Source organism: Arvicola amphibius, chromosome 8, assembly GCF_903992535.2.
Source record: "Arvicola amphibius chromosome 8, mArvAmp1.2, whole genome shotgun sequence".
NCBI lineage: Eukaryota > Metazoa > Chordata > Mammalia > Rodentia > Cricetidae > Arvicola > Arvicola amphibius.
Genome location: NC_052054.1, coordinates 129,146,880 through 129,168,603, shown reverse-complemented (window position 1 = coordinate 129,168,603; position 21,724 = coordinate 129,146,880). Strand labels below are relative to the sequence as shown.

Genomic DNA, 21,724 nt, shown 5'->3' with positions numbered 1-21,724 from the left:
ATAATAGCATGTGCAAGACCTGTTCAGGCTCAAGCCAGACTAAACTGCAGCATGTAGGGGAGGTGGGAGTGACGTCTCACACTAGCTGTGAACTACTGGGAGAAAGAGAGTACATTTTTCCTTCAGAGCGCTTCAGTAGTAGGCCATGTATCCAGGAATATCTAGGCAGCACCCATAGGTTTGGTACGCACACAGTGGGGCAGATAGGGAATGGTTGGGAGAGTTGTGGTAAGGGCACACATGATCAAGTAACCACTTTATAGAATTCTGAAAGAACTAATAAAAACTTAAACACACACACACACAACACAAACATACTTGTATGTCTTAAAATGCTTTTGTGAGAATACCTTTTACAAATCAGTTACATATGGACTTCTAGTTATGCTAAGGCCTTAGAACTGTATTAGTATTCTTTATAGTGTGCTTTTGCAGTGCTGCGGTACACAGCCCACATAAAGACATAACACACTCAATAATCAAAAGCAGAAGAGAGATGTGCAGTGGAAGCACAGAAGAGTAAGAAGAGAAAGGGGAGCCTGCGCTCCGAGTGGAAAGCCCACCGCTAAGGTAGACAAGGGGGGTGCTGGAGGACAGAGCTGTTCTCCTGCTGGTTATAAAAATGCGACCAAAGTGCACGCTAAGAGATGGGAGAAAGAAGGAAGGGAAGGAATGACCAGCGCTAAAAGAAAGGCAAATACAGAGATGAGTGAGTAGTTACCGGTGGAGTGGGAGATATTAAATCGTTGAAAGTGACAGGAAGGAGCTGTCAGGGGTGGGGAGGTTGTGCTAACAAAGAACAGATGCTGTATGAGGGCTCCGAGGAAATGAAGCACTAGAGGGGGCTTCTCCAGCTAGAAAATCTCCCTGCGCTGAAGGACATCAGAATGTCTTAGCCCACCCACCCCTCCCCCGTACCTTTGTGTTCTCGTTCTAACATTCATCCTTGATGGAGTGCATATCTCACCTGGGGATACACCACCAGCCAGCCAGGCTCAGAAGTTAGGTGGCAGCCGCAGTTCCAGCTTCATGCATAGGAAATACCAGATTGTTTGACCTTGAAATGAGCTTGTTTATCACCTCTACTTTCATAATAAAGAAATATTTTTGTTAAAACAGCAACATTACCCTTCTCAGAGATCAATACTGGTTCCTTGATTTTGGAATAGGTTATTATTTTACAGGCCTATGTGGGTATGTTTAAAGTTCAGGAAAGCTTACAGGAAGAAAAGGAAAACATGAAAACAATCGGTATATTGAAGAAGTTGTATTCTTCAGTTGCTTTATCTGGTACAGTTTTAGACAGGCAGATGGTAGAATGATAAATAAGTACATAGGTAGAAATAGATAGATGGATAGATAGATAGATACATACATAGATACATAGATAGATACATAGATGGATGATATACATAGATACATACATACATACATACATATTTAATAAATTGGCTCCTTTGGATTGAATCATGGATTAGATTTCTTATCTGTAACACAGAAATTAAAAATGTGGCATTTTTGTATGTGTAATGAATTAACTATTCATTATATTTGTTGACCTTAATTTTAGTCCTCAAAAAAACAACAGCAACAACAAAACACCTCATAATAGCCTAAGATCTTGACTGTTGATTTAAAAGAAGGAACTTGAGGGAAAGATTTTCAAGTATATAGCAGTCTTATGCAAACATTAAAAGTCACTTAAAGGGCCATGCCCATCCTCATAATCAAAGGAGTATTTGTTCACAAAATTGTCCCATATTTTCTCTGAATATTTTTACTTTAAAATAGATAGTGTTTAGAGACAGAGTAGAAGAAATTGTGCAAATGAATGAATCATAATAAGAAGTTCATTATTGAACATTGGACATGAGTTTCAGGGAATGATAAAAGATTCTGGGATTTGTGAGACTAAGAAAAGCAACCTCTGCTCTTGCAGAACTTGGAAATTGCCAGTAAGAGAACTGAGATCCAAATGACAGCAGATAATGTAAATCCAGATTGCATTTTGCCTCAAGGTAATGAATAGGGAGCAGGGCATTGTGATAAGCTTGGATTGATGATCAATATTTGGAATACCGAGATAGGAAATAAGGTAATTAGACCCATTATGGACACAGTTAGCACAGATAACATAATTTGGGAAATTATACATTTGGAGATTATGGAGAATTTTTTTCAAGGCTAATGGGTCTTCAATGATATCTATTAAAGCACAGAAGATGTTTTGCCTCTAGGGAATCCACTGAAAAATCAAATACACAAAAATTTCAGTAAATGTAGTCTAAAATGGAAGATAAAGTAGAATATATGGGAGAGTAAAGTACTATCGTGACTTCCTACTTGGAATTTATAATAATTCTTCATTTGTAGAGCTTTAAGGCTATTAATTTCACATCACAGCTCCCTATGAAACCAGGAAAGTGTTTCTCGATGTTTGCCTAAGTTCATTGCTCATAATAATGCAAGGCCAAATTGGTAATGAGAGCAAACCATCTTGACAAATCTTTGGCTTTCTCCAGTTTCGTGTTGAGACTCCTGGAAAACATTGTAATTTTAATCCTATCTCTAATGCACTATGGCGGATCTCTAACTTTATCTTCAGTAAGTACTTTGAGGGTTGTCGTTATTGGAATCTTCACATTGTAGACCCTCTCAGTCTTCTCTTCTACCCCATCCTATTCTTTGTGTCGTCCCTGATACCTAGAAAGACTGTCTACCAGTGACTGCCAGGCTGGGACCAGGTAGACGAGTCTCAGTAGTCTTCCTATTCTCCACTGTGATTTCTCCCTTCTCACCTTAGCCCTGCAGCAGCCTGCTTGCAGGTACCCTCCTCCCACCTCAACCCTGTTCACTGGAGACTGCAGCTTCATCAGCCCTCTCATCTCTGTCTCTCCAGATTCTTGTCCTACTGCAGCCCACTTGCAGGAGCCCATTCTCCCACCACACCTCCAACTCCAGAATCCCCTGCCTCCTAGTGTGGACAGGATCCATCTCTTCCCCACAGCCCTTCTCAGTTTTCTCCTAGCACATCTCTACTCCTCTCTGCCACACACCAACCTGCAGAAAAACATTATACTAGGGAATCCATAATCACCACACTTTCCTAAGATCCAGAGAGGGCAGACCACCATTCCAGCAAAGACAAGATGAGACATCAAATTAGTACATTATTTGTTGTTTTTATTATACACTTATGTGTGTGATGACTAGATATAGAAGTCATAGGTTATATATTTCATACATATAAATATATAAACACTAATATAATGTTAATTATAACATTTGCACCAAGGAGGGAAAAACAACTTACCACGTATCTAAAAGTGAATACCTTCTCAAATAATTTCTTATTTTTAATAAAAATGCATTTAAGAAGTTTCATCAATAATGGAAGACCCGATTACTGCTCTTCTGGGTTAGGCTTTCTTCTATTGTGTGATTTTAATGCTTGAGTTGGAAGTTTAAACATTGCCAATGAAATCTGAGACTAATTAAATGATTATAGCCTAAGGGGTAGGGCACCGAAGTCGCCACTATTAATCTTACTAACTATATCCACTCTATGAGATGTACGAATGAATATATAGTCCTATTTCAAAAGAAAGAATATGAAGAGTTGTTTATTAAAAGGTAAGTTCTGAGCTGTGCACATGACTCAGTAGGTAAGAATACCAATTGAGTATAGGTGTGAACACTTGCACAATCACGTGCTTCCACCACACACATACAATATACCATATATATATAAAATGTCACTTTTAGTTGTGATTTTTAAAATTCAAGATAGAAATTCCTTATGAAGTCTTTTTCTTCATCTTGTGGAAGACATGGTCACATTTAAGAATTCATTGGTGGTGTGAACTTACTCAATTGCACGAGGGCAAGATTAATTTGAGATGTAGAGACATAGCAGCAGGGTAACAATGGCATAATTAACCTAAATACTTAATGAGAACTCACCATGCACCAAGATTGTCCTGATCTTGCCATATTCTCATCTGACAGATGAGGAAACTGAGGCACAGAGAGATGAATAATTCAGGGTCTCAGGCAGAGTCAGATGTTGTAAGGAGCGCAGGGGCCCTTTGTTCTGTCCCACCCAGCTAGCTTACACCCGAAATAACCACACAGAAACTGTATTCATTTAAACACTGCCTGGCCCATTATCTCTAGCCTCTTATTGACTAACTCTCACATATTAGTTTAACCCATCTCCATTAATGTGTATCACCACTTGACTGTGGCTTACCGGCATGAGTCTAACCAGCATCTGTCTTGGGCAGGAGAATCATGACGTCTTCCTGACTCTGTTCTTCTTCCCAGAATTCTGTTCTGTCTTCCCCACCTACCTGAGTTCCACCCTATCAACTAGGCCAAGGCAGTTTCTTTAATAACCAATGAAGGCAACACAAATACAGAAGGACCTCCTACACCAGTCAGACACGTGAGTTGCCTCCAGCTTTCCTGTGAGTGTTCACTGCAGACCACATCTCTCTGGACAGTTCTATTCTCTGTTCTCTAAATCACTAGCCGTTTAGAAGCCAGTAGCCATTCTCCATCAGAAACTAGTCCCTGTCAGGGGTCCTCAGGCTCACACTGTGTGGATTGACATGGGGGGTCTCTACCTAGGAAGCTAGAGTAAAAAATTCTCCAAGTTTGAAGAATCTGTTTTGGAATGTTGCTTTTTTACCTGGGCAGTAAAACATGAACCTCATAGCATTGAATCCAGGGAGGGCATCTGTGTGTCTTGACTCCCCACACCTGCCTGTTCCTCCAGCTCTATCCTAAGCACCAACTGTTTCTCTGGGCTAAGAATTCACCTTCGGCAAGGCCAAGAAAGGTTAGGTGGAATTCAGGGATCTAATTTTCTAGATAGGAAACTTTGCCACTTGTATTAGGTTATTTGGCCTCCAAATGAGTCCTTTAATCCGTGCACCCATGCACTTTAATAATAAAGAAAGGCCAAATGCCTTTGTGTCCTGGATCCTTCGCCTGCTCCGTAGGTGAGATCTGCCGTTTTACTGCGAGCAGCTCGTCAGAGAACTAAACTCTACAGGCAGTCCTTCACTGAGCTGCGGCACTTCTTCATGAGAAAAATGACCACACAGCTCCTTCAAATATGCTTCCTTTTTATTTTACTACATATATATTATTGGTGAGCTGTGTTATTTCAATATTTTATACATGTATAGAATGTATTCTGATTGCTCTCCCACACTCTCTTCTACATTCCCCTACCAACTTCTTACCCTTACCAGTTTCCTTCCCCACCTCCTGACTCTTGCTTGTTTTGTGACCCGTTTAGTTTAATCAAGGCCCTCTGTATGACCACTGTGCCAGAACTATCCACTAGAATCTAGTGTGGTCATCAGTGGGCACAAAGGTGAAGGCTAGTGACTCCCCTTTTCCTGAGCTTAGGAGTAACAAATAGCTCAGTAGTAAAAGCGAAAGCCCCTGATCCATGCTTACACACACCCAGTGCAAATACCCATAGCTTCTGTGAGGTCATGAGTACAGTGGCCGTGTCTAGCTCAGATAACAGCTCAGAGCCATTTCCCATAACTTACGGCTGTTACGCTACCCCCACCTGGCCATTCCCTGGGCCTTAGATGGTGTAATGTAACTGTCTTGTGTAGACATAAACAGCCATCCATCCTGATGACTCTATCTGGTTTTAGTTTGAGGTTGTTTTGATTCTGTATTTTTTTTTCTGGAAGAATGCAAGTGAATGTGTTCAGAATATTTTATTATAACTTCCCAGGAATTATTTTTTATTAACTAAATGCTTTCTTTTAATATTCCTCATAAATCTCTCATTTCCTTCATGATGTCCATGTGTGTCAAGTTCATGTGTGTGAGGGAACAGAAAGAAGTTCATTAAAAGCTAAAGACCATGGCCACCTGATAGAGAAGTCTGAAAAATGAAAACTTTGCTGTAAAGATTGGCATTTGCAACTAGCCCTAGATGGCCAGGAAATCATCAAACACTCAACTACAAATTACTTCTGTGAATACTCAAAATAGGACAGCAAGTGTTCAAATCTGGACAAGGTCCAGTCCATGACGAATAACACCTGGCATCCATAGATCACTGGCCCAGACAATTGCTTATAATCGGCCACAGCCTCCATCACTTCAACCACAAAGGAAAATGTGAAGAGTCATCACATTTGGGGGTGACTTCAATGGGTTTGAATAGCTGAGGTTTTGATTTTGATAAATTGCTCATTTTATATATTCCTTCAAGGAGACCTCGACTTTTCAAGGGAGCCTGGGAAAAATAATTTCATCTCTGTGTGTAAATGGTGAGGCCTGAAATAGAGTGGGAACCAGCTCATCCTGAAAGCTGTAAAATTTCCTGCACATTGTCAGCCTAAACCCACATTGGTGAGGCTATGGGTGGGGAAGAGGGATTTTGATCCCTCCTGCTCCACAAAGTTCTCCTCCTGATAGGGCACTTTTCTCCAAGAGATTTGGTGGGTCTTAGTGCTGACACCCACCAGCTGACACCTCCCATGCTGGTAACTCTGACCTAGTGTGAAGAATACACAGGGGTCTGGTGATTTATGGCAAAGTCCCCCAGCTCCAGAAGATCCAGCCTGGGTCAGAGCACCTGCAGCTCCTTAAAGGGGCCTTTCTAGTTTGAGGGCTCAAAAATCTAAGATTAGTGTCTCTTCCATTTCTTCCTTCTGATTACTCCTAGGAATGAATAGAATTATTTTTTTCCAAGAGGAGAACCCTGGTCTCTCTCAAAGTAAAGGTCCAGTACTGAGCCTTACCTTTTGATTTTAGTTGTACTATGTGTCTTAGGGTCTAATGGTGCCCAGCATCCCTTGCAGTTTCCCGTCAGGAAGCACATGTGTGCACGCACACAGGCACATGCTCGTCAGTTGTCAGCTCTGCCAATCTTACAAAATCCTTGACTCTTTCCCCCCCCGAGTTCTCTTAGAATCAGTGGCCGTGCATTTGTTCCTGCTCAGAACTTCTTCCTGAGATGTAGGCAGGCTCTTTTTAGATAACATGCCTCATATCTCCGATGATTTATTCACTTTCAAGTTCCCTGGAATTTATTGCTAAAGGTTGATGTGAATGCTTACAGTTTGGGCTCTAATATAATCTCCCGAGTGGCAATTAATAAATAAAAGATGGCTGCTGTTGTTGACAGAAGATCTAGGCTTTCTCAGTTAGCTCTTTTTGTTCATATTTTCACCAAGTCTTATGCCAGACATCCCTAGGGATTGATGCTAAAAAATATTTTCTGAAAACTCTAAAGCTCTTTCTGTTGTTTCAATATTCCCAAACCTCTATTATCTCGTTTTCCTTGTCAGAAATGGTCTTTCTTGATTCTATTTTTTTCCCCAGCTATCCTTCCTTGCTGTGAATTGGGGAAAAGTGCCTTTTTCTGGATTTAACAGAAGTGTGGCCTTGGTATTTATGCTTGCAAATAGCACCTACAATTTGTTCCTGAATTTCCTTGTATTTTTCTCAGTCTCTTCTCAGTTTCTTTTATTAAATATGCACTGTCATCTATAAAATGTGGTGTTTATTGTCGTCGTGTGTATTGTTCACGGTGTGAGGCTGCTTCTTGTCAGTTAAAGGTGAAGCCGTAAGGCAATAATGCAGTTGTCACAGTTTGCTGGCTCAGCTGGGTGGGCTCCAGGGCTCGTCTAGACTAAAAGTCCCATTTCAGAGATGAGGAAAATGTGGGTCGGCTTAAGAACCTTGACCATAATCAAGTAGGTGGCAGCTGCAGAACACATCTTGAGGTTGTGAAAAGTGGGTGGCAGGGGCTGCGATGGGGCTGCCTCTGCTCGGTGCCCAGTGGGGAGCTGAACGGGGTCACTTTAACGCGTTTAACGCGTTACTTGTTTTCGTCCTTAAATGCCTTAGGGTGTGGCGTGCATTGAAGTTGCCACATACACAATGCTCCGTACATGCTCATGCCCCATGCATGGACAGTCTGTGGAGTCCATCATTTCCAGTGATGCCAGTCTCAATGAAAAGTCTTCCTGGTTCCTGGAGGGCAGCAGTGAGGACGTGGGGAACAGCTTGGCTGCCAAGACAAAAGCTTTAATGGAATCCTTTTTTATCTTTTAAGTGGCCATTTGGCTACTAGTATTTCTATCACTTAATCTTGTCATTGATGATAAGGAGACTAGCTCAAGCAAGAGTGCAGGTCAAGGAGTGCAGTGGAGTAGGGCAGGCCGAGGGCAGGCAAACTGCCCAAGAAGATAGTGAGCGCCAAAAGCTAGGCCCTGAAAGCCCCTTAGGTTCTACGTCTCCGCTCTGCACTTATTAATTTGTCACGATACAAACCACTTGTCTCTGAATGTGGATTTTCTGAATTTCTGTTGTAGTTCTAGCTTTTCTTTGTACATGACTGGCTCTTTGATAGGTTGTTCTGTTTTACTAAGAATAAAGCCACCATCTTCTTGTGATTTTTCCATTCTTTACAAAGAAGCTGAAGTCAACAGTTGCTGTATTAAGCCTCTGAGTATTTTAACAACAAAATTATATTAAAAGTTCAGACCCACAAAAAATAAAATTAAAAAGAGGCACTTCCCTGGGGTCCACACTGAAATCCACCTGCAGCAGCGGCACAGAGAGAATCTCTTTCCTTGCTTGCTTTGCTTTATTTGCAGACTAAATAAATCTCATTCGCCATGCATTAATCATCTTTAGGATAATGTAAAGAATTTAATTATGAAAATCCTTACCACTAATGGTCCTTGATTTCTAGGCCAATCAAATGAACAACTCTGGCAGTAATTCCAGGTACAGTGGATGAGAAGGCAAGGCTGAGTTCACAGACGGAACACTTACTGTGCTAGGTTCACTATGAGCTTGTGTGCCTCTGGCTGGGAGTGGTGGTGAATGCCTGTATCCTCGCCACCCAAGCAGAAGCAGGCAAATCTCTCTGAGTTCGAGGCCATTCTGGTCTACATAGAGTTTGTCTCCCTCTCTGTCCATATGTGTGCACATGGGTGTATATACTCTCAAACATGTAACCTGTAGATAGTAACTTTTCAAATTCATATGCGTGTGTACCTATGTGTTTATACATATATATATATATATATAATATATGTATATTTATACATGCATATAAAATTCCATGTGTTAACCAGATTTGAATAGTGTCATCTAAAAGCTTACCACAGCTGTACAAAAAGAAACTGAGGTTCAGAGATGTCAATCCATTCCCTTCCCCAAGATGACCAAAACTAATGGCCAAGCTGGAGTTTAGCCAGCAATGTTTACTAATTTAACACCCTCTTTTCGAACCTTCCAGGGAAGAAACAGTCTTAGAATAACATGTATTTTCACTATAGTGCAGTGCTGGAGGGCTGACCTTTCACCCTTTTGCTTCCAGACTCTCCAAGCAAAGATTTTGGTCCAACTCTGGGTTTGAAGAAGTCCAGTTCCTTGGAGAGCCTGCAGACGGCAGTGGCTGAAGTCAGGAAGACTGATCTGCCCTTCCACAGACCCAGACCACACATGGTGCGAGGCCGGGGCTGCAACGAGAGCTTCAGAGCGGCCATTGACAAATCTTACGATGGGCCGGAAGAGGCAGAAGCTGGTAGGGCCGTTTGCCCCCTTTAGTGGGTCCTTCCTCTCATTAGCATCTGCAAGTCATAAGTGAGAATTGCACTAACTACTGAAAAAAATGATTTAAGTATCACAATTATATTTTTGATATTAAAAGTAATTCATTTTCCCGATATGTTTTGCCCTTTGGCTTAACGAACATGGGATTGGAGAATGCAATGTGCAATTTATTTCACAGTGCAAACTGAAAAAAAAATGTTCTCTTTCATGTCCCTAAAAGGACCAACTGTCATTTACCCTTAGGGCAGAAGCACTAAGCATGCATTTCTTGGCATTCTTATTTGAATCATTAAAAGCAACATCAACTAGAGGAGTGTGTGCATTAATTGCATAGAAGTAGTGGGCTATATTTATACTCAAAAAAACCTCTCTTGGAAGAAAACTCACCCTGTTTGTTTCCCAGCATGTGGGCATTTGGTCTCTCTGATAGGATATATATATCCTAACCACAAGTACCCCGACCACTGACAGTGGTTTTTCTCTCTACAGACGGTCTCTCTGATAAGAGCTCTCACTCTGGCCATGGAGCTCTGAATTGTGAGTCTGCCCCTCAGGGAAACCCCGAACTAGACAATATGGAAAATAAAGGCAGGAAAGTCAAAAAAACAAAGGAGAAGGAGAAGAAAAAGGGAAAGGGGAAGCTGAAAATCAAGGAAAAAAAGCAGAAAGAGGAGAGTGAAGACCCAGAGAGGAAAATGAAGAGGAAGGGATTTGGTGCCATGCTGAGGTAAGGGCCGGCTGCGCAAGTCCTTGGCTTTGCTTCTCCCAGCTAAATCACTCCTTTGTGTATGCTCTTGAAAAAGGTTCAAGTGTTCTCTCATCTTCAGTTATACTCATAAAAATCAAGGCTATGACTCTGGTTTTTATTTTTTGCAAAGGAAGCACAGAAAGCCTTTTGGGTGTCCCCTGAAGACTGTGATGATGAGGGTCAGCGGTCACAAGCTTGTTGTTAAGAGGCCAGTGCCAAGTAGGGCAGAGGAAGTGTTCCCTGTGTGTCCCTGTGCACGGTGAAAACAAAAGACTAGCTTATATCTCATCCTGTGGCTCCTGGTGCACTAGAGATGGCCCTGCAATGAGGGCCGTATGATCCTGGTCTTGATCCATGATCTTCCACATCTCCGTCGTAAGTTTCACACATCTTCCTTCTACTTCTTTCAGACTGAGGCTAGCATCATTCCTTCCTGTGGGCCCCATGGGCCTGGAAGATGAGATGCCGTGTGTGGTAGATTCGGCAGCCATGAGCACTAGGCAGTACACAGTCAGAATACATCCTGTTTCTTCTTTACCGATGCCCTCCAAAAACACTCTGCAGAAGCTATCTCTCCTCATTCCGGTTTCCCAGTGATCTGACTGATTTCTGGTCATTTGGTCAGAGGCTTGCACAGCTAATTCAATGTAACTAGAATACACCCTTGTCCCCGGGCATAACTTCCCTGTCTGTGGAGCCATGTGCACGGGAAGGAGGAGGTTTTAACTGGCTTGGGTGGTACAAACTGACTACCAGGGCTCCTTCATGAACACCTCTGTGGATTGTTCGTGAGGAAGCCCTTCATTATAACAGTTGCCGCTGGTGGAAATCATTTCCATGGCTGACTTCCTGAGGATGGCTTACCTTGGGTAGTGTGTATAGAATCCCCTTACCTTTAGATGGTGAGAGAAGGCAGTGACCTGATGTAGGAGAGTCTTCTGTTTGTGTTGATTTCATTCGTTAATAAAAAAAAAAAAAAAAAAAAAAAAAAAAAACTGCCTGGCCGATTTGATTGGCCAGCCCTTAGGTGGGCGGAGAGACCACGCCCCAATGGGCTGGTATCTCAGTAACTATTGGCTGAAGGAGCGGAAGGAGCTCCCGCAACAGTGACCTGAGCATCAAAGGCGCAGCGGCGGTGACATCATCGTCGTCGTCGTCATCGTCGTCGTCGTCGTCGTCGTCGTCGTCATCTGTCTAGACTTCTTAGATGGAGCCAGAGAAAGCTTAACTCTGGTAGCTACAGCAGCCCCTACCCAGCCTTTGCCATCATCCATCCTCCAACATCACTCAAGTGCAGTTGCTCCCATTTCTTCCCTTCCCCGCCCCCTACCACATGGATGTCATACCAGCCTTGCTCCCCGAGACTTCTCTCGGGCACCAGTTTGCCTTCCTACCTAGGACGTGCCAGACTCCCTCAAGCATGGTGTCATGCTTAGGTCCAGGGAGATCAGAAAATGTTTGCTACTCACAAAGCAGAAGAGTTTACAAAGTCACTTCCTAATTCTAGGATTTTCTTGTACCTTTTCTTTTCTTTTAGGCGGGACGGGAAGTGGGTTGGGGCAGGAAGTAAGGTAGAGGTACCCATTCCATGACTTTATTTCTATAATTCCCTATCAAAACTACCAGTCTCCATCCTTCTTTGCTATGGATGACAAATAACGTATTTAAGAAAATTGTGTAAAACCCTTAGAATATCTGTCACTTTTTTTTTTTTTTTTTTTTTTTTTTTTGGTTTTTCGAGACAGGGTTTCTCTGCAGCTTTTTTAGAGCCTCTCCTGGAACTAGCTCTTGTAGACCAGGCTGGCCTCGAACTCACAGAGATCCGCCTGCCTCTGCCTCCCGAGCGCTGGGATTAAAGGCGTGCGCCACCACCGCCCGGCAGAATATCTGTCTCTTAAACACACTGGGGATACCAGTTGTTCTCAGTGTGAAATCTTCAACTAATCATTTTAGATAGAAAAGGCCATTCAATTCTCTTATTCCTTCTTTCCTTCCCTCCCTTATTGTTTCCTTCCTTATTCCAGGTGCGTGCACGTGCACACTTATGTATGTGTGCGTGTGCGAGAGAGAGAGAGAGACAGAGACAGAGATAGAGAGAGAGAGAGCCTTAGAACCACAAAATGACAAAAAAATAGTAGGGCCAGCTTTGAAGCATCCTGTTACACAGCCAGTGTTCCAACAATGCTGCTTCCAGTATGTGCCTTAAAGTCCCACCCAGTAGCAATTTTGCCTCTAGACACATTGTATTAAGACCTGCTGTGCAGCCTTGCTGAGGTTACCTCTGTTAGTTACTTTTCTATTGCTGCGATAAAACACCGGCACCAAGACAACTTATAAAGAAAGTGTTTAATTAGACTTCAAAGAGTTAAGAGTCCATGACAGCGGAATAAAGGCATGGTGGCGGGAAGAGCCGAGAGCTCACATATTAAAACTACGATCAGGAAGTAGAGAGAGCACTAAGAATGGCAGGCTTCTTTTGAAGCCTCAAAGGCCACCCCCAGCTACACATCTCCTCTAACAAGGCCACACCTCCTACTCCTTTAATAACTCTACCAACTAGAAACAAAACATTCAGACGTGTGAGTCTATGGGAGCCATTCTCGTTACCCTAGCAGGTCCAATGCCCTAGAAATCATTGGATGATCAAAAGAATAAGATTTCAAATTTAAAGATCAAATCTTTTGTTGTTGATTTGTGAATTTTACCTACAGAAGAAAGACGCTTGGACAAGCTAAGCTGAAGGGGTGGGCTGCATAAACAGGGAAGGAATGAAGAGAGCAAAAGCAGGGATCACAAAGTGGATTGGCTACTGCAAGCAGCCTTCTTCCAGAGTGACTGGAGAAGGGACTTCTTCACCATTGTGTCTCAGGGTGACAGGACCGCTACTGATTGCTTACTGTGAACCTCCCGATATTTTAAGAACTTGTCCATTTTGATCTTGTAATATGTAGCCAAGTGGCCACATTCTGGTTTTAGTGTACTTCGGGGGCTCAGTCAAAGGCAGTGCTTTTTCTGCTCAACGTGACTCTAGACTAGACGATAGTCGAGGGACTCTCCCCTCTGGGTCATCTAGACACTGCCCTTCCTTTGTCACCTTAAATGTTGGAGCCCAGATGTCATTATTATGCTCATCAGAAGCCATATGGGGTTGATGCTGGGAAGATGGCTTTGTCTCATATGCCAATATGAAGGCCAGAATTCAAATCCTCAGAACACACACAAACCCTAGGCAGGTAGTATAGCAGAGTTTCTTGAACTCCCAACCAGCTCCCAAATCAAGACACAGAGACTTATTATCAACTATGAATGTTCAGACTCATACCTGTTTCTAGATAACTTTTTCTTTAACATCAATTAACCCATTTCTGTTCATCTCTGTGCTACCCTGAGGCTTATTTACCTCACCTACCTACTGTCCATCCTGCCATCCTTCTTTCCATTCCGCTGTGAATGGCTGGCTGGCCCTAGTTGGCTGCCTTTCCTTTTCTCTCTGCCCACAAACCCCATCTATATCTGCATGGGCTACCTATTGGTCTTTTAGCTTTTTATTAGACCAATCAGGTACCTTAGGCAGGCAAGATGAAACAGCAACACATCTTTACATAGTTAAACACTTATTCTCCAGCACAAACAAATGTAACACATCTTTGCTTGGGTAAACAAATACTCTAGTCCACAACAGGGACAGGATCTTCAGTGTTAGCTGGCTAGTTATACGAATCAAATTAGCACATTCTGGGTTCAACTGATAGACCTGGTCTTTATGTGTAAGGTAAAGAGCAATCAAGGAAGAATTCAACCTTTGGACTTTCACATATGTGCACACACATTTACACACTCACTCTCACATACGCACGCACACATGCATGAGTGAATACACATACACTCATGAATGGATACCATCTATGTATTTATGTATATACTAAGGTAAATAAATACATAAAATATTTCCAGTAAAGGAAGTCGTAGTCTGTAATGTAAGCATGTTGGCAAAAATTATGACAGTAAGTCACGTGAGAATTTTTTCTGTGAAGTTATGGAGTTTAATGGTTACAAATTCAGGCTCTGCATGAGGATTTCTGATCTAAATCTCAGCCCCTGCATGCTCCAGCTAGGGAATATTAAGCAAACTAATCTCTTCACTTTAGTTTCTTCTTCTGAAAACTGAGAATATTAATTGGCTCTACTACCACAGTGGAAAATATATTTGATTAATTATATAATCTACTTAGAACTATGTTTCACAGGTAATATATATTCAGTAATGAAACAAAATGTCCCTAAATATCCCCCAGCATCTGTATATGTGTTATTTGACAAGAGAGAATTGAGGTTGCAGAAAGCAGGAGGACAGCAGCTCTGCCGACCCAGAGATAAGGCCGCTGTCCTTAGTTTCCTCAGTGAGCCCAGTGGAGTCACAGGGCCTTACGAGCCTCAGTGGAAGACAAGGAAGCATGGTGCAAAGAAATGCAGCACGCGTGCTGTGAAAGTGGAAGGGGGGAAAATGAACCCAGGACTATGAGCAGCCCATGTACGCTGGGAAGAACAAGGAAATGGCTTCGTCTGGATAGCTTTTTAATTTTCATCCATATGTGTTATTCAAGCCACTAAGATTGTACTAATTGCTTACAGTATCAACGAAACCAGCACAGTCATTATCATAAGTATTATTACTGCTTTTACAATGCCATGATAATTTATAAGGACAAGCTTCCTCTTTGGGATATTACAGAAAAAAAAACTATAAACATGATTTAACTGCAGTAATCTGTAAATATGAAAACTCTCAGAGACTCACAAGGCCTGTTTCTGAGATTGTCGTCAAGTTAAATCCTCACTGTATCTTTTGTTACGTGGCTCCAGGTGTTTCTTGTCCGCAGTACAGGACCATCTCTTCCCTTCTGTTTCCATAGAGTAAGAGCCGCAGGCCCTGGGTCCTCCAGGCACACAGCACTTGGCTCTTGCTCCCTTTCACTACTCTAGCAAAATTAAGAGCTGAGAGGCGGGGTTAGATTTTATCTTTGAGATAAAAATAGCAACTGTTTTCCATAGCCTTTTGCATCCTAGCTGGTGAGCATATTGGAGTTGCTGCTATATGCACGCTTTCAGCAACAAAGAACACAAAAGCTGTTACCATTAGCCAACAGACTTCGCTTTAATTCTCATCTGTTGTTCAGATGCTATTGACTTAGTTTCTTTCTTATTTAAAAGCGATTGATTGCTCTAAGGTTCTCGCAGAGTTAGATGTGACTTAAATATGCATTATTTTTTCCATTGTCTGCACTGCTCTAATACATTCCTAAACATGAGCTCTGGTGTAGCTTCCACAGTTAGTCCATGGACAGTGATACCTGGCCAAGGAGGTTGGGGGGTTCTTAAATTCTGCCCCCTCCCTCATCCTTGAATTGTAATGTGTTAGCTGTGGCCTTGTTCTTCTAAAATGTTGGTGACACAGAGTGGGAGAGTTTATTCATTAATTCATTATTTCACCCACCCCTGTTCCTACTGAAAAGTTATACGAAGTCGATTCCGTTCATCTTTCTACCCATTGTCTAGTTTGTATATTGTTATGATTTGCTGATTTTAAATTACCTCCTTGCATGAGTCAAGTCTGGCTCTTCCAAGGGTCATGAGTTATTGTGGGAGAAGGCTCAATTCCAGAACCTTCCAACTTTGGCTGCTACTTCATAAACTCTGCTTACTTGTGGCTGAGAGAGACCTTCCATGGGTTTGCTATCAATCTTTTTCTCAGTGTGATATAGAAATCAGAAAAAGGCTAGAAAAACGACCTTTTCATGTCACCTTCTTTTAGTGTTACCAGCTCATCCAAAGACTCTTCGCTTGAGTAGAAATCAGTAGGAAGACACCATCTGAGCAAGGCTTTACTGGGACTTGTGTTGGGCACAGGGACATGGCATGCAGAATAGCCAGGATCAAAGCTAAGAAGGAAAGGAAGACTCACACAAGCACACAGACGGCTGCTGAGAAAGAGTGCAGGGTTTTACACATGCCCTCTCAGTACTCTACTCAAGGTGCAGGAATGATCTACACATGCACATGGGAATCACCTGCTCTCTGCTCGTAAGGCATGGCAGGTGTGCTCACTGCCATCAGTGCAGGAAGGCAGTGTGTCTGTTAAGTTCCAGCCTGTATTTGCAAGGCTGGGAGGAAAACTTAGGATGGAGTTAGCAGCTCCTGAATCTGGTCATCAGTGGAAACTGTTTTACCAAAAGCAGCTTGCATTCAGAGGAAAACCTTGGTGTGGGACTTGGGATCCTCATTGATCTATCTGTCAAAGTGCTTCCTTATTTTTGCTTTATGAACTTGACTTCCTGAGGTATCATGTTCTTCAAGACACTTCTACAGAAAGGCCATTCAAGACTCCAGTGATCAAAGAGCAGAACTCAAACCTTCAGTAGCCAAGTTCCAGGCTGTCAGTTCCAAATATCTTTTGACCATAGTAATATCACCTAGAGTGGAAAAGCTAGAGATTACCACCTAATTTCTTGGTTGCTTAATAATCCTGTCAATCTCTTGTAGTCCTCAAATGAAATTCTTAGTGTTTCTAACCAATACTTTTAAATAACAGCTTCTACTGTCTTATCTTGAGAGTTTAGGTCACTTTTCAAAACCCATGTTTGGGAAACTGAGTGAAAGGCTTGAAGTTGTACAACTTCATTTTCCGTGTGTGTGTGTGTGTGTGTGTGTGTGTGTGTGTGTGTGTGTGTGCACATGTTTTGTTGTGCTTTCTGGTGTGTGTGTGTGCACATGTTTTGTTGTGCTTTCTGGTGTGTGTGTGTTGGGGGGGGTAAATATCTAGAAGCCAGATGTTGATTCCAAGGGTTTTCTTAGTTCCTCTCCACCTTGTTGTTTTTCTTGAAACTGGGTCTGTCATTGAACATGGAGCTTACTGACTGAGCTACACTGGACACCTTACAGGTCACAGGAATCCTCAGCTCTTCCACCCCAGTGGTAGGATTATAAGTGTGTGCCTCTCTTTTCCTGTGTGTGCTGGGGATCTGAAGTCAGTTCCTTGTGCTTATGCAGCCAACACTACTAACTAAGCCGTCTCCCCAGCCCAGTAAGTTCATTTCTCTACACCATTTCTAGGCTTTTGTCCTAAGGAATTGTGTCTAGTTAGCTGCTTCTAATAGATTAATAAAGTGTATATCATGCTGTTAGGAAGGTGTTTAAATTTAGTTTACTTTTACATTTTGTTCACCTACATTGATTCAATTAATAACATTTATTGACTTCTTCATCTTTGCCAAATACATTCATAATCATTCTTTTGTTACTCAACAATATTTATTATAGCCCTATTCTTTCCATGGGGTATTATCCTAGGAACTGGATAGTTAGTAGTTAGTCCCAGATGTTATAGGACTTCCCTGTCATAATAAGGAAAGGAAAAGTCAAAGATAAATGAGAGTTTCCTTTGGTGTGTTTAATACGAAACAAGGGAAATGTCACATCAACAAACAAAATGTTTTTAACTATGAAGTCCTCAGGGAACAAAGCAACATTCTCCTAGACAGCTCGGTATCGAGCAGTGCCTTCTGGACTCTAAACATGACACTAAGCGAGAACCCACGCCTATGGGATTTCCATCCTAGTGAAGGGGAGAGAGCAGCGAATATATGCGCAACCGAGAGCAGTTGAGAGGACTGCAGCAGAGCACAGTATGTGCCAGGGGGACATGGCAGAGGTGCTGGCATCCTCTCTCCGTGTATCTGTCTGTGACCTAACAGTCTGCATCTGCCCAAGCTTCTTGGAATTTTCAGAAGACGTGTTATCTGAAAGGAGCACACCGACACAGAGACCAGCTCACTTGATGCCTTCTTTCTTTCTTTTCTCTTCCTTTTTTAAAGCATAGGGATCTACGAAGTTTTCTGTAAATCAATATCACGTACAACTATAACAAAAAGCAACCCGTAGAGTACACAAAGAGTGTCTTCAGTACACAAAGTTCTGTTGCAGCTGAGTTAGACGTTCTGAGAGCAGTGGTCTGCAAACCTGAGTGGTGACATTGATTTGAAGCTCTGTGTCAGCTCTACTCTTCCTATCCAGTAGATGGATGTTCTGCATCATCTCTTCCTCACTCAGGACATTGCTTAGGTTTCTTTTTCTTTAATCCTAACTTATAAACCATGAAGAAATTTTTAAACCCTAGAAGCATCAACTTTTCGTTTCTAAGTTTTGCCTACACTGAGGGGCACACTTGGTTCATTTCTTTCTGAATTATACTATTTTATTTAACTAGGGGAATTCCATAAAGAGGAGTCATGGTTTGCATGTCTTAGAACTGTTGCACATATAACCATCCCTGCCATTTACACCACAGAAGTTGGTCCTGTCCCAGAAGTAATGCTGAAGCTAACTCAACCTGCCCCGTCCTGCTCTCTGGCCTTCACTGATCCCTCACATTTCCTCCATGATGTTGCGATGTTTCAGTGAAGTGGTTTATATAAGCAAGCTATCTGTAGACTGCGTGGTTTGACAAATACAAATTCTTATTGTGTATTTAAGTCCACAAAATTATTACTTATATTTATTATATACAACATGTTTTGATAGATGGAAGCATTGTGAGGTAGTGTGATACACACTAACACATGTATAACTTTACATACTTATCATTTCTGTGTATATAAATATGCTTGTGGTTCTTTGAATGTAATTGGCCTCCATAAGCTCATAGGGAGTGACACTCTTAGGAGGTGTGGCTTTGTTGGAGTAGGTATGTCCTTGTTGAAGGAAGTGTGTCACTGCAGAGGCAGGCTTTGAGGTCTAATATATGACCGAGCTTGCCCAGTATCTTAGACCACTTTTAGTTGCCTGTAGATCAAGATGTATTAACTCTCAGCTCCTTCTCTATCACCATGTCTGCCTGCACACCATTATGTCCCATCATGATGATAATGGACTGAACCTCAGAAAATTCAAGCCATCCCCAATTAAATGTTTTCCTTTATAAGTGTTGCTGTGGCCATGATGTCTGTTCACAGCCATAGAAACCCTAGCTACAACAGCACCTCTCTCCAAGTTGCTAGTCTCACCTTCTTGAAATTGGGTGTTCCTTCAAGCATCAATATCTCAACCTTCACACCCCTGGCCTCTGGTAACGGCCATTCTCTCTGTTTCTGTGAATTACAGTCTTCTATACTGCACTTATCCTTCTGTAAGAACGTTTTCCAGACCTCTTCATGTTGCCTCTGGCAGGACACAGCTCTCACATCCAAAGAAGCAGAGTTTTTTTTCGAGAGCCAACTCTGAGTGACCTGGACCCAGAAAACACTGAGCTAGGTTACTTCAGGTTTCACATTCCCCTGTGGAACCAGTTTTATGAAAGTCATGAACCAAAGCCATTTTAAAATCATTTGGTGGGTGTGTTAGAGTGGCAGTTACAGCAAGATGAGGAGTCGTCCCATAGGCCTGAGATGCTACAGGACGGCTTGGAGGTAGTGGGATCTAGTGCTCGGATAAGTTAACAAACTCCAAAAGCTTTTCATCTATTAGTCACGAAAGGTTAGTTCTGACACAGAAATGGGCAAGGAATGGCTATTTCGAAGCCTAAAGCTAGCCCAAGGTAAGTTATAATTAGTCTCTAGCCCTGCGACAATCCAACTTCTCCACGTCACTGCAGTTCCAATCAGTCTCTCCCGAATTTCTGTTCACATGCAAATGGCAGGAGTGTCTCTTTCTTTAATGTTAAATAGTAGTGTGTGTGTGTGTGTGTGTGTGTGTGTGTGTGTGCGCGCGCGCGCGCGCGCACACGCAGGCGCACGTGTATGCGAGAAAGAAACAGAAAGTATGTTACATTTCTTTTATTCACTTCTCAGCTAGATAAGGCTTAATTTATTTCTGTTCCTTGGCAATTATGAATAGTGATGCAATAATCAGGAGGAGTAGGTGTGTCTTTGATGTACTATTTTCATTTCTATTAAACTTATTTCCAGAAGTGGAATTTCAGCCTGAATATCGTTATAGCTTCAATGCTGTGGTAAATCTTCATAATGTTTTCAGTAATAGCCACACTGATCCACGTTCCCACCAACAGTGTGCAAGGGCTCACGCTTCTGCGTGGTTTTTCCAGTAATGGTTTCTGTTGGGTTTTGTGTTGTTTCACTTGGGATAAGGGCTCACTCTCGGTGAGACCCTCCTTTCTCAGCCTCCCAAGTGTGAGGGTGGCAAGTGTGTCTTGCCACTGCTTGCCACTACTCATAACCATACTCTGAGTTTGAGGTGATGTCTCCCTGTGGTTTGGACTATCATTTCCCAGTTTGTTCATATACCCAATGCCCGTATGAGCATCTTCCTTTATGAAATTAGAGGCATCTCTCCTTGCTTCCCAGCTTTGGATTTACTCCTGACAGACCCTTTGTCGCAAGCTAGACATACTTGGAGCCCACAAACTTTCCCTTCCCCTGTTTCATTTTTCCCAAATTGCTGTTTTGTAATTCAAATGGGCATAGTGCTTTTTCTTTCACCTGAACAGTTTGTATAATAAAGTACAGTAAGAAATGGCATTGCTCAAATCGTTCGCTCATTTCTATTTCATATGCTCTGGGCCACCCCTTTCCAAAAGTAACTGGGAACTGTTCTCAAGCTTTGCGTAACCGCTGGGTGGAAGACCAGACTTTCTGTGCTGAATACAAATGGGAAGTAGACTCTCCCAACTGCTTGTTATTTGTTTTCTTTCCTTCCTTTTTATGTGCAATCTCAGTGCAGAGTGTGTGGATGGTTCTGACCCAGATATTTCTTAGCACACGTTTGCCCTGATGGTGTTCATGAAGATACATTTGGACTTGATTTTGAAGTTGGGTTAGATAGAGACTGAGTACTCAAGTCACCAGGGCATGGCGTGTGTGGTACATTTGTCCTCTGTCTTGATCCCATACTGCCTGTTACAGGCCTCGTGTACAAGGAATGTAATGTGGCCGCAGCCTGTCGTTATCACCTTCCAGAGAGCGGCTGTAAACATCTGGGCAGCCCTTCAGCTTCATGAGCATGAAGGGCAGAGCTACTAACACAACCAGTCCAATGAAAATTTAACAGTCATCTCCCCAAAGGCAAAGGGCAGCCATAGGCTAGAGTTCGGGTGCTTTGCTTCACGAGGTCCGTGCCATTTTAAACATGAAATCTCAAATGAAAAGTGAAGGCCAACGTTCTTAATTTGGCTTCAGGTTAGATAAAGAACTACACTCAGAGAGGCTGACTGATCAGGGTCAGTTGCTGCGTATACTGAGCCTCTAAGAAGTGTGACTATAGAAGAAAACAGTGTATTGTGAGCACCGCTTACCACTGTAAGTGTAGCTGTCATTGTTCCCGTGACTGCCCCCCGACTGCAAGGGAACCAAGCAG

At 42.4% G+C, this 21,724-nt stretch overlaps 1 protein-coding gene across 2 annotated transcripts in view; it reads left to right on the top strand.

Annotated features, from left to right (window-relative positions):
* Pard3b (par-3 family cell polarity regulator beta) overlaps window positions 1-21,724 on the top strand; it is a 975,885-nt gene that overhangs the window by 669,684 nt on the left and 284,477 nt on the right. For both annotated transcript variants that reach the window (XM_038339874.2, XM_042055538.1), the window contains exons 17-18: window positions 9,377-9,583; window positions 10,102-10,339. In XM_038339874.2, the coding sequence (XP_038195802.1) occupies window positions 9,377-9,583; window positions 10,102-10,339 (445 nt within the window). The remainder of the gene's footprint in view (window positions 1-9,376; window positions 9,584-10,101; window positions 10,340-21,724) is intronic.